At 42.4% G+C, this 18,373-nt stretch overlaps 1 protein-coding gene across 3 annotated transcripts in view; it reads left to right on the top strand.

Annotated features, from left to right (window-relative positions):
• PFKM (phosphofructokinase, muscle) overlaps window positions 1-18,373 on the top strand; it is a 40,947-nt gene that overhangs the window by 8,881 nt on the left and 13,693 nt on the right. For 2 of the 3 annotated variants that reach the window (XM_061206309.1, XM_061206308.1), the window contains 3 exons: window positions 9,919-10,011; window positions 17,325-17,398; window positions 18,257-18,334. In XM_061206309.1, coding sequence (XP_061062292.1) covers window positions 9,919-10,011; window positions 17,325-17,398; window positions 18,257-18,334 — 245 coding nt within the window. Of the gene's footprint in view, window positions 1-6,705; window positions 6,788-9,918; window positions 10,012-17,324; window positions 17,399-18,256; window positions 18,335-18,373 lie in introns of those variants that run through there. The other variant, XM_061206307.1, reaches the window with a different exon arrangement.

Raw genomic sequence — 18,373 nt, 5'->3', positions numbered from 1 at the left:
TAGATAGCATGTAAGAACAGACAAGCAATGTAAGCAGAGAGATGGAAATCTTCAGAAATAGTGTTATTTGAAACTTGGATTAGTTGCAAATGTATATGGCAAACTCTAGGGCAATCACTAAAAGAAGTGATAAGGTATTACTGATATGCTAAGAAAGGAGAGAAAATAGAGTCACATAAAATACTCAGGTAAAACCACAAAAGGCAGAAAAAGAGTGGAAGACAAAAATAGGAACAAAGAACAGGACAACAAATAGAAAATGGTAATGAATATGGTAGATATTAATCCAATACTCATTTTGAATGTCAGTGGTCTAAATGTACCAATTAAAAGACAGATTGTCAGAGTTGACCTGAAGACATGACCCAACTGTGTTGTCTACGAAAAAACCCACTTTAAATATAAAGATATCTATAGATAAAAAGTAAATGGATGGAGAAAAATATCCCATGCTAACACTAATCAAAGAAAGCAGGATAATTTTAATTTTAGACAGAGCAGACTTCTAAGAAAAGTTATCAGCGTTGAAAAAGGGTATTACATAATGATAAAGGGCTCAATTCTCCAAGAAGATATAATAATTCTTAATGTCTATGTGCCTACCACACAGCATCAAACTACATGAGGCAAAAACTGATAGAACTGGGCTTCCCTGGTGGCGCAGTGGTTGAGAATCTGCCTGCCAATGCAGGGAACACGGGTTCGAGCCCTGGTCTGGGAAGCTCCCACATGCCACTGAGCAACTGGGCCCGTGAGCCACAATTACTGAGCCTGCACGTCTGGAGCCTGTGCTCCGCAACAAGAGAGGCCGCGATAGTGAGAGGCCCGTGCACCGCGATGAAGAGTGGCCCCGCTTGCCACAACTAGAGAAAGCCCTTGCACAGAAACAAAGACCAAACACAACCGTAAAAAAAAAAAAAAAAAACCAAAAAACTGATAGAACTAAAAGGAGAAATAGAAGAATTGACTATCAGAAATGGAGACTTCAACATCTTTCAGGAGTGGACAGATGTAGCATACAGAAAATAAGGACGGACATAGTTAAACTCAACGCCACCAATGAACTGAATATTATTGACATCAACAATTCATCCAGAGATTGGTTCAAGATGGCGAAGTAGAGGACATGCACTCACTCCCTCTTATTAGACACCAGAATCACAACTAACTGCTGAACAGTCGATAGGAAGACACTGGGACTCACCAAAAAAGATACCCCACATCCAAAGACAAAGGAGAAGCCACAATGAGATGGTAGGAGGAGCACAGTCACAATAAAATCAAATCCCATAACTGCTGGGTGAGTGACTCACAAACTGGAGAACAATTATACCACAGAAGTCCACCCACTGGAGTGAAGGTTCTGAGCGCCACATCAGGCTTCCCAACCTGGAGGTCTGGCAACAGGAAGAGGAATTCCCAGAGAATCAGACTTTGAAGTCTAGAGGTATTTGATTGCAGGACTTCGACAGGACTGGGGGAAAGAGAGACTCCATTCTTGGAGGGCACACACAAAGTAGTGTGTGCACCAGGACCCAGGGGGAAGGAGCAGTGACCCCCCCCAGGAGACTGAACCAGACCTACCTGGTAGTGTTGGAGGGTCTCCTGCAGAGTTGGGGGGTGACTGTGGCTCACCGCGGGGACAGGGACACTGGCAGCAGAATTTCTGAGAAGTACGCCTTGGCATGAGCCCTCCTGGATAGCCCCACCAAAAAAGCCTATAGTCTCCAGTGCTGGGTTGCCTCAGGCCAAACAACTAACAGGGAGGGAACTCAGCCCCACCCATTAGCAGACAAGCAGATTAAAATTTTACTGAGCTTTGCCCACCAGAGCAACACCCAGCTCTACACACCACCAGTCCCTCCCATCAGGAAGCTTGCACAAGCCTCTGAGATAGCCTCACCCACCAGAGGGCAGACAGCAGAAGCAAGAAGAACTACAATCCTGCACCTATGGAACGAAAACCACATTCACAGAAAGACAGATAAAATGAAAAGGCAGAGGACTATGTACCAGATGAAGGAACAAGATAAAACCCCAGAAAAACAACTAAATGTAGTGGAGATAGGCAACCTTCCAGAAAAAGAATTCAGAATAATAATAGGGAAGATGATCCAGGACCTTGGAAAAAGAATGGAGGCAAAGATCGAGAAGATGCAAGAAATGTTTAACAAGGACCTAGAAGAATTAAAGAACAAACACCTAGAAGAATTAAAGAACAAACAAACAGAGATGAACAATACAATAACTGAAATGAAAAATACACTAGAAGGAATCAATAGCAGAATAACTGAGGCAGAAGAACGGATAAGTGACCTGGAAGACAGAATGGTGGAATTCACTGCCGTGGAACAGGATAAAGAAAAAAAAAAGAAAACAGCCTAAGAGACCTCTGGGACAACATTAAACACACCAACATTCGCATTATAGGGGTCCCAGAAAGAGAAGAGAGAGAGAAAGGACCCGAGAAAATATTTGAAGAGATTATAGTCGAAAACTTCCCTAACATGGGAAAGGAAGTAACCACCCAAGTCCAGGAAGCGCAGAGAGTCCCAGGCAGGATAAACCCAAGGAGAAACGCTCCGAGACACATAGTAATCAAATTGACAAAAATTAAAGACAAAAATTATTAAAAGCAACAAGGGAAAAATAATATACAAGGGAACTCCCATAAGGTTAACAGCTGATTTCTCAGCAGAAACTCTACAAGCCAGAAGGGAATGGCACGATATATTTAAAGTGATGAAAGGGAAGAACCTACAACCAAGATTACTCTACCCGGCAAGGGTCTCATTCAGATTCGACGGAGAAATCAAAAACTTTACAGGCAACCAAAAGCTAAGAGAATTCAGCACCACCAAACCAGCTCTACCACAAATGCTAAAGGAACTTCTCTAAGTGGGAAACACAAGAGAAGAAAAGGACCTACAAAAACAAACCCAAAACAATTAAGAAAATGGTAATAGGAACATACATATCGATAATTACCTTAAATGTGAATGGATTAAATGCTCCAACCAAAAGACACAGGCTTACTGAATGGATACAAAAACAAGACCTATATATATGCTGTCTACAAGAGACCCACTGCAGACCTAGGGACCCATACAGATAAAATAGACTTTAAAATAAAGAATGTTACAAGAGACAAGGAAGGCCACTACATAATGATCACGGGATCAATCCAAGAAGAAGATATAACAATTATAAATATATATGCACCAACATAGGAGCACATCAATACATAAGGCAAATGCTAACAGCTATAAAAGAGGAAATTGACAGTAACAATAATAGTGGGGGACTTTAACCAATGGACAGATCATCCAGACAGAAAATTAATAAGGAAACACAAGCTTTAAATGACAAAATAGACCAGATAGATTTAATTGATATTTATAGGACATTCCATCTGAAAACAGCAGATTACAGTTTCTTCTCAAGTGTACATGGAACATTCTCCAGGATAGATCACATCTTGGGTCACAAATCAAGCCTTGGTAGATTTAAGAAAATTGGAATCGTATCAAGCATCTTTTCCAACCACAATGCTATGAGATTAGAAATCAATTACCAGGAAAAAAGCGTAAAAAACAATTCATCCAACAACAGCCGAATGTAAATTTTTCTCAGGGTCACATGATTCACCCATACATATTCATTCATACATTCATGCATACATGATAACATATTTACCAAGCTAGACCACATTCTGGGCTATAAAAAACATCTTAACTAATTTAAAAGAACAGAAATTATACAATGGCTGGTCTCAGACCACAGTGGAATTAAACTAGAAATCAATAACAAAGATAACTGGAAAATCCCCCAATACTTGGAGATTAAACAACATATTTCTAAATAACGCATGAGTCAAAGAAAAAATCTCAAGGAAATTTAAATATATTTTGAACTAAATGAAAAACACAACTTATTAAAATTTGTTGGATACAGAGAAAGCAGTGCTTAGGGGGAAATTTATAGACTTGAATGTATATATCAGAAAAGAAGATGATCTAAATCTCTTATAGTTCCCTAAGTTTCCATCTTAGGAAACTATAGGTGAAGAGTAAATTAAATCCAAAGTAAGCAGGAAAAAAAAAAAAAAAGAATTAGAGCAGAAGTCAATAAAATTGAAAACAAGAAATCAACAGAGAAAATTAATGAAACCAAAAGCTGGTTCTTTGAAAAGATAATAACATTAATAAATCCCTAGCTCGGGTAACTAAGAAGAAAAGAAAGAGGACACAGATTACCAATACCCAAAATGAAAGAGGGGACATCACTACAGATCCCATGGAAATTAAAAGGATAATAAAGGAATACTATGAACCACTCTATGCCAACAAATTTGATAACCTAGATGGAAAGGACCAATCCCTTGAAAGACACAATCTGCCAAAATTCACACAAGGAGAAACAGATGATTTGAATATGCCTATATCTATTAAAGAAATTGAATTAATAATCTTCAAAAAAAGAAAGTGTCTTTTCATGTACTTATTGGTTATTTGTATATTTTCTTTAGATAAATGTCTTTTCAAACCCTTGCCCATATTTTTTAATATCACAATTTTATTTGATATTTCATTGAACAGAATATATTTTTGAAATTAATAGACTTATTTGTTAGAGAAGCTTTAGGCTTACAGAAAATTGAGCAGATTGCACAGAGTTTCCATATATCCTCTCCGTTTTCTGCTCAGTTTCCCCTATTATTAACATCTTGCAGTGGTGTGGTATGTTTGTTACAATTGTTGAACCAATATTGATACATTATAATTGACTAAAGTCCATAGTTTACACTAGGGTTTACTCTTTGTGTTGTACAGTTCTATAACTATTGACAAATGCATAATGTCAATTATGTATCCTCCATTAGAGCATCACACAGAATAATTTCAGTGCCCTAAAAATCCCTTGTGTTCTGCCTATCTATTGCTCCATCTCTACTCTGAGCCCTTGGCAACCATTGATCTTTTCACTGTCTTTATAGTTTCACTTTTTCCAGAATGTCATATAGTTGGAATCATACAGTACGTAGCCTTTTCAGACTGGCTTCTTTCACTAAGCAATTTGTATTTAAGCTTCCTCCATGTCTTTTCTTGGCTTGATGGGTCATTTTTTTTTTTAATTGCAATATTCCACTGTATGGATGTACCACAGTTTGATTATCCATTCACCTTTTGAGGGGCATTTTGGTCGCTTCCAGTTTCTGGCAATTATGAATAAAGCTGCTATAAACACTCATGTGCAGGTTTTTGTATGGATGTAGTTTTCAACTCATTTGTGTAAATATTTAGGAATGTGATTGCTGGATCATATGGTAATACTATATTTAGCTTTGTAAGAAACTGCCAAACTATCTTTTAAAGTGACTGTACCATTTTGCATTTGCACCAACAAAGAATGAGAGTTCTTGTTGCTCCACATTCTTGTCAGTATTTGGTATTGTCAGTTTTTGTTTGTTTTTTTTCATTCTAATAGATTGTAGTGGTATCTCTGTTTTAATTTGTGGTTCCTAATGACATATGATGTTGAGCATCATTTTATATGCTTATTTGCCATCTTCTGTCTTCTTTGGTGAGGTATCTGCTCAGATCTTTTGTCCATTTTTAAATTCGGTTACCTTTTTATTGTTGGGTTGCCAGAGCTACATATTCTCGATACCTGGTCCTTTATCAGATATATGATTTGCAAATATTTTCTCCCATTCCACGGGTTGTCTTTTCACTTTCTTGATGGTATCATTTGCAGTACAGAAGTTAATTTTGTGTAGTCACATGGTTTTATCTCCTAGTCACTTGCATTCTTATTGTTTGTAGAATGTGCAGGTGCAGAGACGAAAGAAAGCAAGAGGAAGGGCAGTAGAAACAGCAAGGAGACGAGCGATGACTGTGGAGAGGCATTGAAACAAGGCATGGGTGGAGCAGTGGAAAGAGTAAAGAGGATCTGAGTAAAGGTTGCACCTCTTGCTGTGGTCGTACCGGACCTATGTTCCCAGAATGGATTCTGTTTGCTTTGTAGCCCAACAGATATGCTTGCTTCACTATCAGAATCCTGCACCCTCTTCTAGTGCAGGCTTGAGAATGAGGCTATCAAGGCAGGGGTCTTGCCTCTTAGTACTCTCATTCCTAGGTAGCTTCTCCGTATTTTCTCTGAGAAAGGCAGGTAAATGTAAAAGGAGTTTTTGAGGTCCCTCCATAGAAAATACCAGTGATCAATGTTCCTCAAGGGCAGGGATTCTGTTTCACTTGTCGTTTCATCTCTCAGAACCTAATACAAAACCTGGCACACAGACTTCCAATAAATGTTTGTTCAAAGAGTGATAGAGGTGGGAGACAATGGATAGGGCCAGAGAGGGAGGCTTATTATTAGTTGCGGAGGATGTTTGAATGCAAGGAGTCTCAGGCAGCCTCCGCTCGGAAAAAAAGTGTCTCTGATGACAACAAGGGAAGCAACTAAATAATTCTGATTCGCGCTGTACACAGGAGCTGATGGCTCCCGAGATAGATGCGGGGACTCCAGAACCCTCTTCGGAGTGAAGAGACTAAGCCGGTGTCACATTTGAGCTGTGTTCTTAGCGGGAGGGGGAAGAGGAGGAGAAAAGCTACCAGGAGGAGGCGGAGCCTCCGGGCCAGCATCAGCTTAGTGGAGGCTGGAAAGGCTCTCCTCTTTCCCCTCCCCTGTTGCCTCCACCTGGCTCCTCCCCGTGTTCGCCAAGCTCCCCTCCCCCCTTCCCCAAGGACAATCTGCAAGGAAGACCGGGCGGAGGAGAGCTAAGACTGTAAGGCAAGAGGGGCCCTTGGGTAAAGAGCGAGGGGAAAGCTGAGAGCGAGGTGGGAATGAACGTGCTGGGAGGAGGCGGTGGGGAGAACAGAAAGGAGCAGAAGGGAGAAAAAGAGGTGGCATGGCATCAGAAGCAAGAGCTGAGGCGGGGGATGGGTGAAGAATCCTAGCCCCTTCGCTCGGCTTGCGCGCATTGCCCCTTTGCCTGGAAATCACGGATGGGTGGGTGGTGTTCGGACCTAGTGGCCCTCGGCTGCCCGACTCCTACCCTGGCACTCATCCAGTTCAAATCAGTGCACCTAGGATGCTGCCTCTCCAGTATTTCTCCCTCCCGCGTGCTTATCTCCGCACCTGTGATTTTATATATAGGTTTTAACATGTCTGTTTCTACGTGTGTGTCACTGTTGATCTGTTTATTCACGACTCTGCTTGCATATCTGTGACTGGTGCCTCTATAACAATTTTAGAGAAGCAGAAGAAGAATTTGAGCTGTATTTTGCCGGTCAGCACTCCTAACCTTCCCCGTTTATGATGAATTCTCTCCCTCACTGAAGCCTCTGTGGGTGGAAGATCCCTGTATGGGTTTCTGCCAGTGATGAGCTCCCAGAGTGACTGAGAAGAAAAAAACTCAGGGGAAAAAGGGATCAGCATAGTACTCATATGTTTTGTTCTTTTCTTTCCAAAATTTTGCCTTCCTATTTGCAACCACTTAGTCTTTCTTTTTTTTGAGAACTGCAGAAATTTGCACAGGAACACTCTGGTTAAATAGGAGAGTGTTTCTATCTATGTGTGTTTGTATTCCTCTCACTGTCACTATCTGCTTTCTTAAGTCCTATTTGTATCTGTATGTGTTAGAAGTAGAGGGAATATAGAGGTACATCTGTATCCAAGCATATTTTTAAATTTTTCTATATTTGTGTGCATTTCCTGTTGTTTGTCAGTTCACTAATGCTTTCGACAAGAGTTTATTGAACTCCTGTTGTTATGTGCATAGACTTCTTTAGGCTTTGGTAGGCCATGGGAGAGTTTAAAAAATGAACATGATCCACCCCCCGAGGAGTTTTCAGTCTAGTTGGGGAAATGACTTTAGCAATCATTAGTCCAGGTGTCTGCAGACTTTTTCTGTTAAAGGCCAGATAGTAAATGTTTTAGGCTTTGCAGGCTATCGGGTCTCTGTCACAATAATCTCTTCTGCACAAAAGCAGCCATAGATAATATGCAAAAGAATGTGAGTGGTATGAGCACTGAAATCTGGATTTCATATAATTTTCACATGTCATGGAATTGTTTTTTCAACCACTTAAAATGTAAAAATTTTTCTTAGTTTGCTGCCATACAAAAACGTTAGAAGGGCTTGATTTGGCCCGTGGGCTGTAGTTTGCTGACTCCTTATCTAGTCCAACCTTTTCAGTACGTAAGAAGCAATTAAACTATCACATAAAGTAGTAATTAAGTGCTAAGTGAATGATCTGGTTTCAGACAATATGTGATTAGAGGAGGTCCAGTAAGAAGCCCTCCTTGACCTGTGGTAATCAGTGAGGGCTTAATAGGTTTAACAGGGATGTGACTAGGACGGGCCGTAAATAATGGAGTAGGATATTGATCTGTGGAAAGAACCAGGGTGGCCTTCTGGACAAGTGATGCAGTGTGCACAGGCACAAAAGTGGGGAGGAACAAAGAAATGTTCAGGTGATCATGGAGCAGAGAATTCATGGGAGCAAAGGTTGAAACTCTAGGCAAGAGTTAGATCATGGAAGTTTGAATGCCAACCCAAAAAGTTTGGGTTTATCTGTCAGCACTTATTATATGTAGCATGTCTGTGAATCTGTGTTTGTTAACAGCACTATGTGTGTTTCTGTTTGTTTTTCTTCATGAGTGTCTCATTGCATGTATTTGATTGGCATGTGTGTGGATCTGTGTGTGGATGTGACCTATGTCTTTATCAGCAGCTACCCTGATTGCCCTGGGTTCATAGCAGAAACATGAGCTGTATTTAAAGGTCATCTGCTCCTGTTCGTGTGAATGAATCCTCCCTCCACTGAGGCCTCAGGGGCCTATGACCTTCCCATGGAGGTTTATTTTGTGTCTCAAATAGAGTGGAGAAGGGAAGCACAAGCAGAGGGGGACCAGCTATTGTAGTAAGCAATTCAGGTGGAAAGAGGCAATGAGGACAGAGAGGAAGAGAAGGATAAGGGAAGATAATAAGAAGGAAGAATAATAGGATTTGGTAACCGTTTTGTTTCTGAGAGTAAAGAGGAGATAAATTTAAAAGATAACAGATTTTAGCCGGATAACTGGGAGAATGATGATTCCATTGGCATTTTTATGGATACAAAAGTATGTCCTTTGTTTTCCTTTGAGACAGATAAGCCCTAAAGACAAAAATAGGAAGGTGTTCACATGTCATGTGTACATACCTGTGTATATGTGGCAGTGATTTTGTGTTACTCTTCCCATTTGATAGTATTTAGTGTGAGGAGCAAGGCCTGAAGATAAAGGATCAAGGGATGCTCAGGAGGCAGAGACCCTGAGAGGGATGGGAAAAGCCAGAGAAAGTCCCTAACCATTCCTGAGCCTGAACCATTATTTTGCCCGAGCTCCAATGTGCCTCTATAACCTCAAACTCCTGTTCTAACTTAGCACAGTTCCATAACACCCAAACCTAATCTTCACCATAACCCAACCTACCCTTGCTTTTCTGCTTCCACTGTGCTAGTTTTCAGTGCCCCAAGCCTCATCTGATTCCTATCCTCTGCAACAGCCCTTCCCTTCATTAAAAGGGAGGAATCTTTGAGGCTAACTTAACTTTTTCCTTTCTCATTTCTGTTCAGTCACCCACCCTTCTCCTTGACCTTAGCTCATTCTCCAAATAGGCTCCAGTTGGGGTGGGAGGGATTAGCGAGGATTTTTGCAGTCTTGGGCTTGATCTCTGTGACATTTCAGCTTGTCACTCTGTGGGGTGTGGCTCTCTTCTGGAGGAGGTCCAAAGATCCCAGGCTGCAAAGCTCAGACTCAGTGTAGTGGGAGAGCCTGACTGAGGTGGCTCTAGCCAGTCTAACAGAGCCATCCCCTGAGCTCATAGCACCTTGATCCAGCTGTGTCTTAACTGGCCATTCTCTTGAATTCTAGAGTGGATCATGACCCATGAAGAGCACCATGCAGCCAAAACCTTGGGGGTTGGCAAAGCCATCGCCGTGTTAACCTCCGGTGGCGATGCCCAAGGTAAGGAGGAGGGCCCAGCTTGGGGAGAGACAAAAGCCATGGCTTGGAGGCTGCCTTGAATTTTCTCACTTCCCTAGCCCGTAGAACAGAGCTATCTTCCTTAAGATCCTCCTGCTGTAGATTCACACTGGAATCTTGGGCTTCCCTAAAACTCTGTTAGGTCTAAGTCCACAAGTGCTTTTGGATTTCATTTGCTCTACTTTTATTCACTTAAGTCTCCATAAATCTTCTTTCCAAGTTTCTCTGAAGATTTGGGACCATTTGGTCCTTTGGTACCTGGAAAACTGGTGTTTTCTCAAGCAACATTGGAAAGAAATAGACTAAAGAGATAAAATTGTTGAGGGGGCAGTAGGTGGATTCACTTCAAGTATGTTGGAAATGATGGGGAAAGGAGGAGATTTGGCATTGGTATTTGGTGGGCCCTAGTGAATCTTCAGGTACCAGTTCTGATGTCTGCAGAGCTCCTGCACTGACCAGGGTCAGGTGCCTCACTCTTACAGCACAGTTGCTTCTACTAGGCGCACTTCTGCGTCATTCTATCATTATCTGGCCTCTCCTCCCCTTCCATTCCTTTAACCCTTGAACAAACGGGAACAGCAGCAGTTAATCAGTACATATCCAAGGGGATGGGGCAGAAAGCAAAGCCAGAGAGAACCCGTCTCTGGGTTGAGTCCAAGAAACCTAGGAAATATCAGGTATATGGAAAGATGAAGTGGCAGATAGGGGATGTGGTGTTTTTTTCTTTTTTTTTCAATTTATTATTTATTTATTTATTTATTTTTACTGTTTTCCCTCTTTGATGTACGTTCTTGTATATCGTAATTTGTGATATGTTGAAGAGAGGCAGAATTTCTTTGAAAGGGATACTAGGACATGGAGACTGTGATGAGGAAAAGAGAGAAAGAAGGGGATCTCAGCTAGCCTCCCCTTCCCTCTGCACCACCCTCCCTAGGCTTTCCTAGACTTTGTGTCAAGCACCCACTTTGTATAGCGCCTTGTCCTGTGTGTTGTGGAGAAGTTGATTTCCTTTGGGAACTTTAATGAGGAAAGATATCATACATTACTAGAATTCTTACGTAAGGCACATAAATAAAAATAATCACATGTGTCTTAACCAAGTAGAATCCACTTACGTAATGAAATGATAGGCGTTGGTTGGATTAACCAGGGAAAACTTCATGAAAAAGATAGATTTCAAGAAACTGAACTCTTCATTTAAGTAAAGTGCTTAGAATAGTTCATGATGCAATAAATGCATTACTAATTAAATAAAAAGTGAATTGTTGAGCATCTGCTGTGTGCCAAACAGGATGGTAGGCACTAAGGCTACATCAGTGGAAAAGTCACACATCATCTTTGCTCTTATGATCCTTCTTATTAGTATATTAGTTAAGCTAGACTTTAAGTATATTTTAAACTAATGTTTATAATTGTGATATGTATTATGACCAGGAGAACGCTATAATGAGGAAACAGAGGAAGGAGGGCACAGAGGCCTGAGTTTAGGAAGAGTAGCCAGATTAGGAATGCAGAGCCCTCCTTCAGGCTGTGGAGACTGCTGACCTGGTTTCTGTTGCTTCTCTCTCCTCTCCTGGAAAGAATCCCGTGCCAGTAATGAGTTCTTCAACAGGAACTCTGAGTGTTGATCCTAAAACCTTGGTAGGATGGCCTGTGGAATTGGATTGTCAGATTAGGGGAAGTGAGAGCCTGCTAAAAAATCCGGATGAAGCGCACAGAGTTATGCATTTATGAAAAAGTAGAGCTTCCTGGAGAGGGAAGGAGGTTAAAAAAAAAAAAAAGGTCTAAGATTTAACGTGGATCCAAGAGCAGCAGAGCCCTCCCAGCTTCTGATCCTGAGCAGAGAGACCCTCTTATTCTAGAGATGCCCATCTCCCACTTTAAGGGAAGGATCATCTTCTGTGGAGGCAGGGGCTATTGATAAGCTCATTTCTGGAAGGCCCAACTGGACCAACGCCTATGGGATTCTGTGACCGGCACAGTGTACCCAGGGAAACACCCCACTGTGAATCCCCATAACATCACAGGTGCATGTCAGTAGGGACTGAGAGTTGTAGAGGATGGAATTCTAGGGAGGAAGGAAGCAAAACAGAAAACTCCAAGTAGAGCTGAGAGGTCCCAACTGAAAGAGCAGCTCAAATGCAAAAGTGACCTTCCCGGAGATAGGTTTGAGGGGCCCTAGTTCTCACAGGGAAAGGGCACAGAAAGGTTTTTCCCTCGAGGCTGTGGGCCACATGGGAAAGTGAGGTTGGGCTCTATAAGATCAAGAGGGGCCTCAGCTCTGTCATTCCCTGAACTTAGCAAGGCTAGTAACCTCTTAAAGTAGAAGAGTGGCCAGGAATCAGACATCCTGAACTCAGAAACTGGGCTGATTAGATACCAAATCCTAACTCCCTTTCCAGCCCAGAAGTGGTCCCAGTCCTCTTAAAACCATGCTACATTTGGCCTTATGAAATCAGCATATTCTGCTGGAGAGGACCTCAGTCATCTACTCTATCCCTCTGTCTTCAGACAGGCAGTCCATTCCAAATGCATGTTTATCCTATTTTTAAAGGTTCATAGGAACAGGATTCTATTCCCTCTCTGGATTGCTGTTGTAGGATTTACAATTTTTAATTGCATATCCATCAGAAAGTATAATTCACATCTAACAAACATTTGCTCCTCATGTCCTTTATTTCTTATTTAATGTTCAGTTAGGGTAGAAAGAAACTTTTTAGCAAAAAGGTAGTGACCAAGTCATACATTGTTTCTTCTTCTATCTCATGTCATAGAGACCCATCACCCATAGTTCTCCCTAAAGCCTCTTCCCAACAGGCTGTAATTGGAGACTCCAAACTATGTGCTTCTGATGTTCTCCAGAGCCCCTCCTGGCTGTACCCAGAGTACCCCCTGGATGGTGCCTGTAATCTTATCCTTCATCTTGCTTCTAATAAGTCAGACAGCTGCTCATAGAGGGTTATTTAGGGCAATATGGAGCAGCCAAGGACTGGCCTGGGACCAGAAGAGACCAGTGATGAAGAGGCCAGTAGGAGAGCCCAAAGAATTGCTGGGACTTTTTAGTGTAAGCTATCTATACAGCCCAGTCTGTGATTTCTAGGGAACTAGGGGTTTGAGACACAGGCACAGAGGCACAAAATGGGTCCTAAAACTCGATTTCTAGGGAAACACTCAGATATCCAATTCAGAGGCAGGAAGGATGACCTCTGGAGGTTGATACGGTTGAAGTGAGAAGGCAGAGGGAGGAGAAAAGAGAATCTTCTTATGGGATTTTTCTTCTGCCCAATGGATTTGGATATTTCCTGTCCACCATCTGTTGTTTGCTTTACACTTAAAACCTTTTAAGTGATTTGTTTTCCTTAAATGTTTTCTCCCCTACCCTTGCTCACCTCCGGAGCAGGAAACAGCATTCCAGCCTATATGTTTCAGAAGGTTTTTTCCTTACTTCTTAAGATTATAGATTTATATTCCGGGACTCCAGGTATCCAAAAGAGAATCCCATAGGCCTTGTGAAAGTCTAGAAAATAAATAAACAAACAATAGTTTCATATCTGTTCTGATCTTTTTAAGTTGAGTTTATTCATCTTTCCTAAAGCACTGATGGCTTTGTGTTGACTCTAACCTTGTATTTTTTCATACACACAGGCTTTTCCTAAAGCTTCTGAGAAGCCCCCTTCCTTTACAGATTTTTGTTTTGATTCGTTTGATTCGTTTAAGTCCTTCAATTAGACTTCTAGACTTCATGGGGCTTTGCCTTAGTGATGTCATAAGTAAGTTTTTTTTTTTTTTAAACATCTTTATTGGAGTATAATTGCTTTACAATGGTGTGTTAGTTTCTGCTTTATAACAAAGTGAATCAGCTATACATATACATATATCCCCATATCTCCTCCCTCTTGCGTCTCCCTCCCACCCTCCCTATCCCACCCCTCTAGGTGGTCACAAAGCACTGAGCTGATCTCCCTGTGCTATGCGGCTGCTTCCCACTAGCTATCTATTTTACATTTGGTAGTGTATATATGTCCATGCCACTCTCTCACTTCATCCCAGCTTACCCTTCCCCCTCCCCGTGTCCTTAAGTCCATTCTCTACGTCTGTGTCTTTATTACTGTCCTGCCCCTAGGTTCTTCAGAACCTTTATTTTTTCTTTTTTAAGATTCCATATATATGTGTTAGCATACGGTATCCGTTTTTCTCTTTCTGACTTACTTCACTCTGCATGAGGTGAGTAAGTTTTGACATCAGTGCTCACCAATGACCTCCTGTTGGCAAGCCCAACCTTCTAGTCCTCACCTTAGATCAATTATCAGAAGCATTTGACAATGTTCCCACTTCTTGAAACTGTCTCCTTTGGCTTCCAAGACATTGCTAAGTCCTGGTTCTCCTCTTGCCTTTCTTGCTAGTTAGTTTTCATCATGGAACCCCTGTTAGTTTTCATCATGTTAGTTTTAGTTTTAGTTTAGTGTTAGTTAGTGTTAGTGTTAGTTTTCATCATGGAACTCCTCTTTCTCTGCCCATTCCTTCAATGTTGGTTTTCCTCAGGGTTCCATTCCTTGCCCTTTTCCCTTCTAATTTTACATATTTTCTTGAAACAGTCTCTTCCAAGTCCACATCGATGTTCCACAAGAACTTCAAACTCAGTAGATCCAAATATAAATATATCACCCCCACCCCTACCTTCCCGAACCAAAACCCGCCTCTGCTCAGTTAACTGCACTACCATTTTCCCCGTGGCCTAAGCCAGTCACGGGACATCTCCTTCTTCCTCTCCAACACCTTGAAATCTAATCACATGGCCGATTAGATGGAAGTCCTGTTGCTTCTGTTTCCTAGGCGTCTCTTGTCCAGTATCTCTGTTTTGTCCTAAATGCCACTCTCCCAGTCTAGGCCCTCATCGTTTTTGTCTAGGCTGCCATCTAACCCTAGTGTCACCTCTTTCGGTCTGTCTTTCACATTGCTGGCAGAGTGATCTTTCTGATACGTAAATCTCATCATGTTCCACCGCTCTCAAAGTTCTTCAAAGATTCTCTGTTGCTTGCAACTTTTTTTTAAGGTTACAGACCCCTTTAAGAATCAAGTGAGGGACTTCCCTGGTGGTCCCTGGTTCTACGCAGGGGCTCCACACTTCTACTGCAGGGGCTGCAGGTTTGATCCCAGTTCCGGCGGGGTACTAGGATCCCGCATGCCGTGCGGTGCGGCCAAAAAAAAAAAAGAATCAAATGAAAGTTGTGGACCTTCTCCCAAAAGAAATGCCCGTGCCCACAAAGCTTTTCATATAGTTTCATGGGGTTCATGGATTCCCTGAAACTATCACCCATGGATCCCCAGTCAAGCCCTGGCCTTCAGAATAAAAGCCAGACTTCCTCACTGGGCACACAGGTGCCTGCCCATCTGTGTAGCTTCATCTCGCCATCATTTTACATTTTATTCTTTATAATACTGAATTTCCTAAGGTTATTTCTTGACCCTCACCTTTATTTGTGCTATTCCTCCTGTCTATAACACTCCCCAAATTCATCCACCTAGCAAAAAGATTTGAAAGGAAATTATCCTTTAGGCCTCAGGACAAATGCTGTCTTTTCTGTATCACCTTCCCTGGCTTCCTCCTGGCAGCGTAGATGTTCCTTTTCCTTGTCCCCCCTGCACTTTGTACAAATCCCCTCCATATGGATCCAATTTAGAATAACACTATAATTCTTCCCAAGTCTTGAGGACCATTCCTGAGTTCTTTATCTTTGTATCCCCAGACTCTCTATCATTCCGTGATGCATCCCCAGTGCCTACATAGTGTCAGGAACATGAGAGGTATTTAATAAATATTTGTTCAGTAAGTGAATGAACCTTCAATTTAATTTGGAGCTTGTCGCCATGTAATACCAACCTTTGTCAGCCTGCAAACAAACAAACCCAATAGAATCTTTTTGATTCTATTCCATTCCAGATAGCTTTGGATAATGCAATAGTTTGTTATGGATTTTAGTCTGCTACTGCAGATTTTTCCAGTTACTGACTTCTCTAGTGCTCACTGGTATATTTCCCCAGGCAGGGTTAAGGACCATATGAATAGATTTGAGATTGAAACAAATATGTGTAATGTATACAGGGGTATCTGAGGGATGGTGATTAGAGTGGTTCACAAGAAGCTGATCCATCGCAGCATCACCTCCTCACATTACAAGGTAAGACAGGGTTACCAGGATCAAGACCCAGGAATGTCTCACCAGTGAGGCTGTGCTGAGCACAGTCAGCAGTGACATTGTCTCTGCTGTGGAGGTCTTCACAACCATGTGTTGTGTGTTGAGACAGGTCAGCTCCTTCCCATACTCTTGGGAGAGAGTTCTTGTCATTGAGTAGCTACTAGGAGAAGGATAGCACTCACATGGGAAAAGGAGGAAAGGCTCTCCTCTCTGTTTCAGCCCTAATTGTTTCTCCCAGTGGAAACAGAATAATTGGCAGAGTGATTTGTAAGTTCCTCATACACATGTTACCCACAGGGTCACAGGAGAATATCAGCGCGGGAGAAGGAGAGCATAGAGTCTCCACGAATTCTGTCTGCACACTTGGTCACAACCTCTTCTGGTAGTTTGGGAGCCAGAGAATCTCAGTGTGTGGTGCACACTGGAACATACACCAACTCAATGACACTAAAAAGCTGTGTGTGTGTGTAGACTGGGAGAATCCGCCAGCCAGTAATTGTTGTGCTCATGAACAGCTTGTGAATGGTCAGGTCACTGAGCCCCAGAGAGCCATGTCTTTGTCCTGAAAAGCCTATACAAGCTGGATACCTAGATTCAATGCAGAAGGCAAGGAAAAGCCTCGTACAGCCATTGGGATTAGCATGGAGGTCAGCAGTGTTGGTTTAGACATTTAGGATTTGGATTAAAAGCTGAGCTCGTCCTAGTTCTGTGACCTCGACCTCTTTGAACTTCAGTTTCCAAATCTGTAAAATGGAGGCAGCTCCAGAGCTGTGGATAGGATTAAATGAGTTGGCGATCGACAAGCATCTAGCAGCATCTAACCCCACAATAAGCATTCAAGATTATTATTCCCCAGATTGCCCTGGCAAGGAAAGGGCTTAGGAAAGATGGGGTTTTGGGGGGAGGGGAGAGGAATGGAGGTAACTTGTGCTATATTAACATTGAATGAAGTAATTCAGTGTTAGTGGGGAGGCCAGAAGAATTGGATGAGAGGATTCTAGATTCAGAGAAAAGCCTTAGAAAAGGACTGTCTCAGATCTTAGAGTCCAGGGCTGCTTTTCTTAGGATAACCTCTCTCTGACTCTTTCCTCCTTGCAGGTATGAATGCTGCTGTCAGGGCTGTGGTTCGAGTTGGCATCTATACTGGTGCCCGTGTCTTCTTTGTCCATGAGGTTGGTTCTCTGCTCTGCTCCCCATTATTCTTTCTCTGGTTTCTGCTCCCCCTCCCCACCCTCTTTCCTTACCTCCCAGTTACGTTGCTGTGTCTGGTTAGTCTTGGTTCCCTGTCTTCACAAGTCACCCCTCCCCACTCGGGGCTCCAGTAATGACGGTGGGTCCCAGGGATCTGCAGGCTGGGTCCTCGTGTTGCCTGTTCGATTTAAAATAGGAAGTAGCTCTGTCTTCCCTTTACCTCCCCCAAGAGAAGAGAAGGTGAAATGAGTTAGTATTTCATAGCAAATTCAATACATCCAGAGACAGAGCCCTAGGAGGGACAGAGCCCTAGAGTCCCACTGTGTTTCTGCAGTTTGCCTTACTTTCTGAGGTTCTAAGTCCTCTTTGGTTCCCTCCTCTCCTTTTCCTCTCATCCTTTATCCACTCTTCTTTCCATAAGGTCTGTCTGCCTTTCTTCTCTCAAACGTTATAGTCTCTTATCTTTTCAAGTCACATTTATCTCCCTTCCTCCTTCCAACATACCCTTCTTTTTTTCCTCCATTGTTGGTTATCAAAACCATCTGTCATCTAGTTCCCCTGGGAGGAAATGGGATGAACCAAAAATAAGAGGAATCAAGATCAAATATTAGGAAGGGCATTCTGATGTTTAGAGAATGAGAGAAACTAGAAGAGGGTATTGAAAAAGCTGACGTCTCCTTCCTTGGACTGTGTTATTCTCAGGAGCACCCAGGCGTCAGTAATGGCAGGCGGGATGGGTGACTTGATTCTCAGAGAACCTCTTCCCAGGGACTCTGTCTTAATCCTGGGAGTTTGGGGGAAGCCTAGCAGAGGCTCAATGGGTGTAATGTACCCCACAGGGTTATCAAGGCCTGGTGGATGGTGGAGATAACATCAGGGAAGCCACCTGGGAGAGTGTTTCGATGATGCTTCAGCTGGTATGTTCCAGAGGATTCCTGTCCCGTGTTTGTCCTGTC

Source organism: Eubalaena glacialis, chromosome 11 (assembly GCF_028564815.1).
Source record: "Eubalaena glacialis isolate mEubGla1 chromosome 11, mEubGla1.1.hap2.+ XY, whole genome shotgun sequence".
Classification (NCBI taxonomy): Eukaryota; Metazoa; Chordata; class Mammalia; order Artiodactyla; family Balaenidae; genus Eubalaena; species Eubalaena glacialis.
The sequence above is the reverse complement of the archived record's forward strand: the minus strand, read 5'-3'. Positions and strand labels throughout refer to the sequence as shown.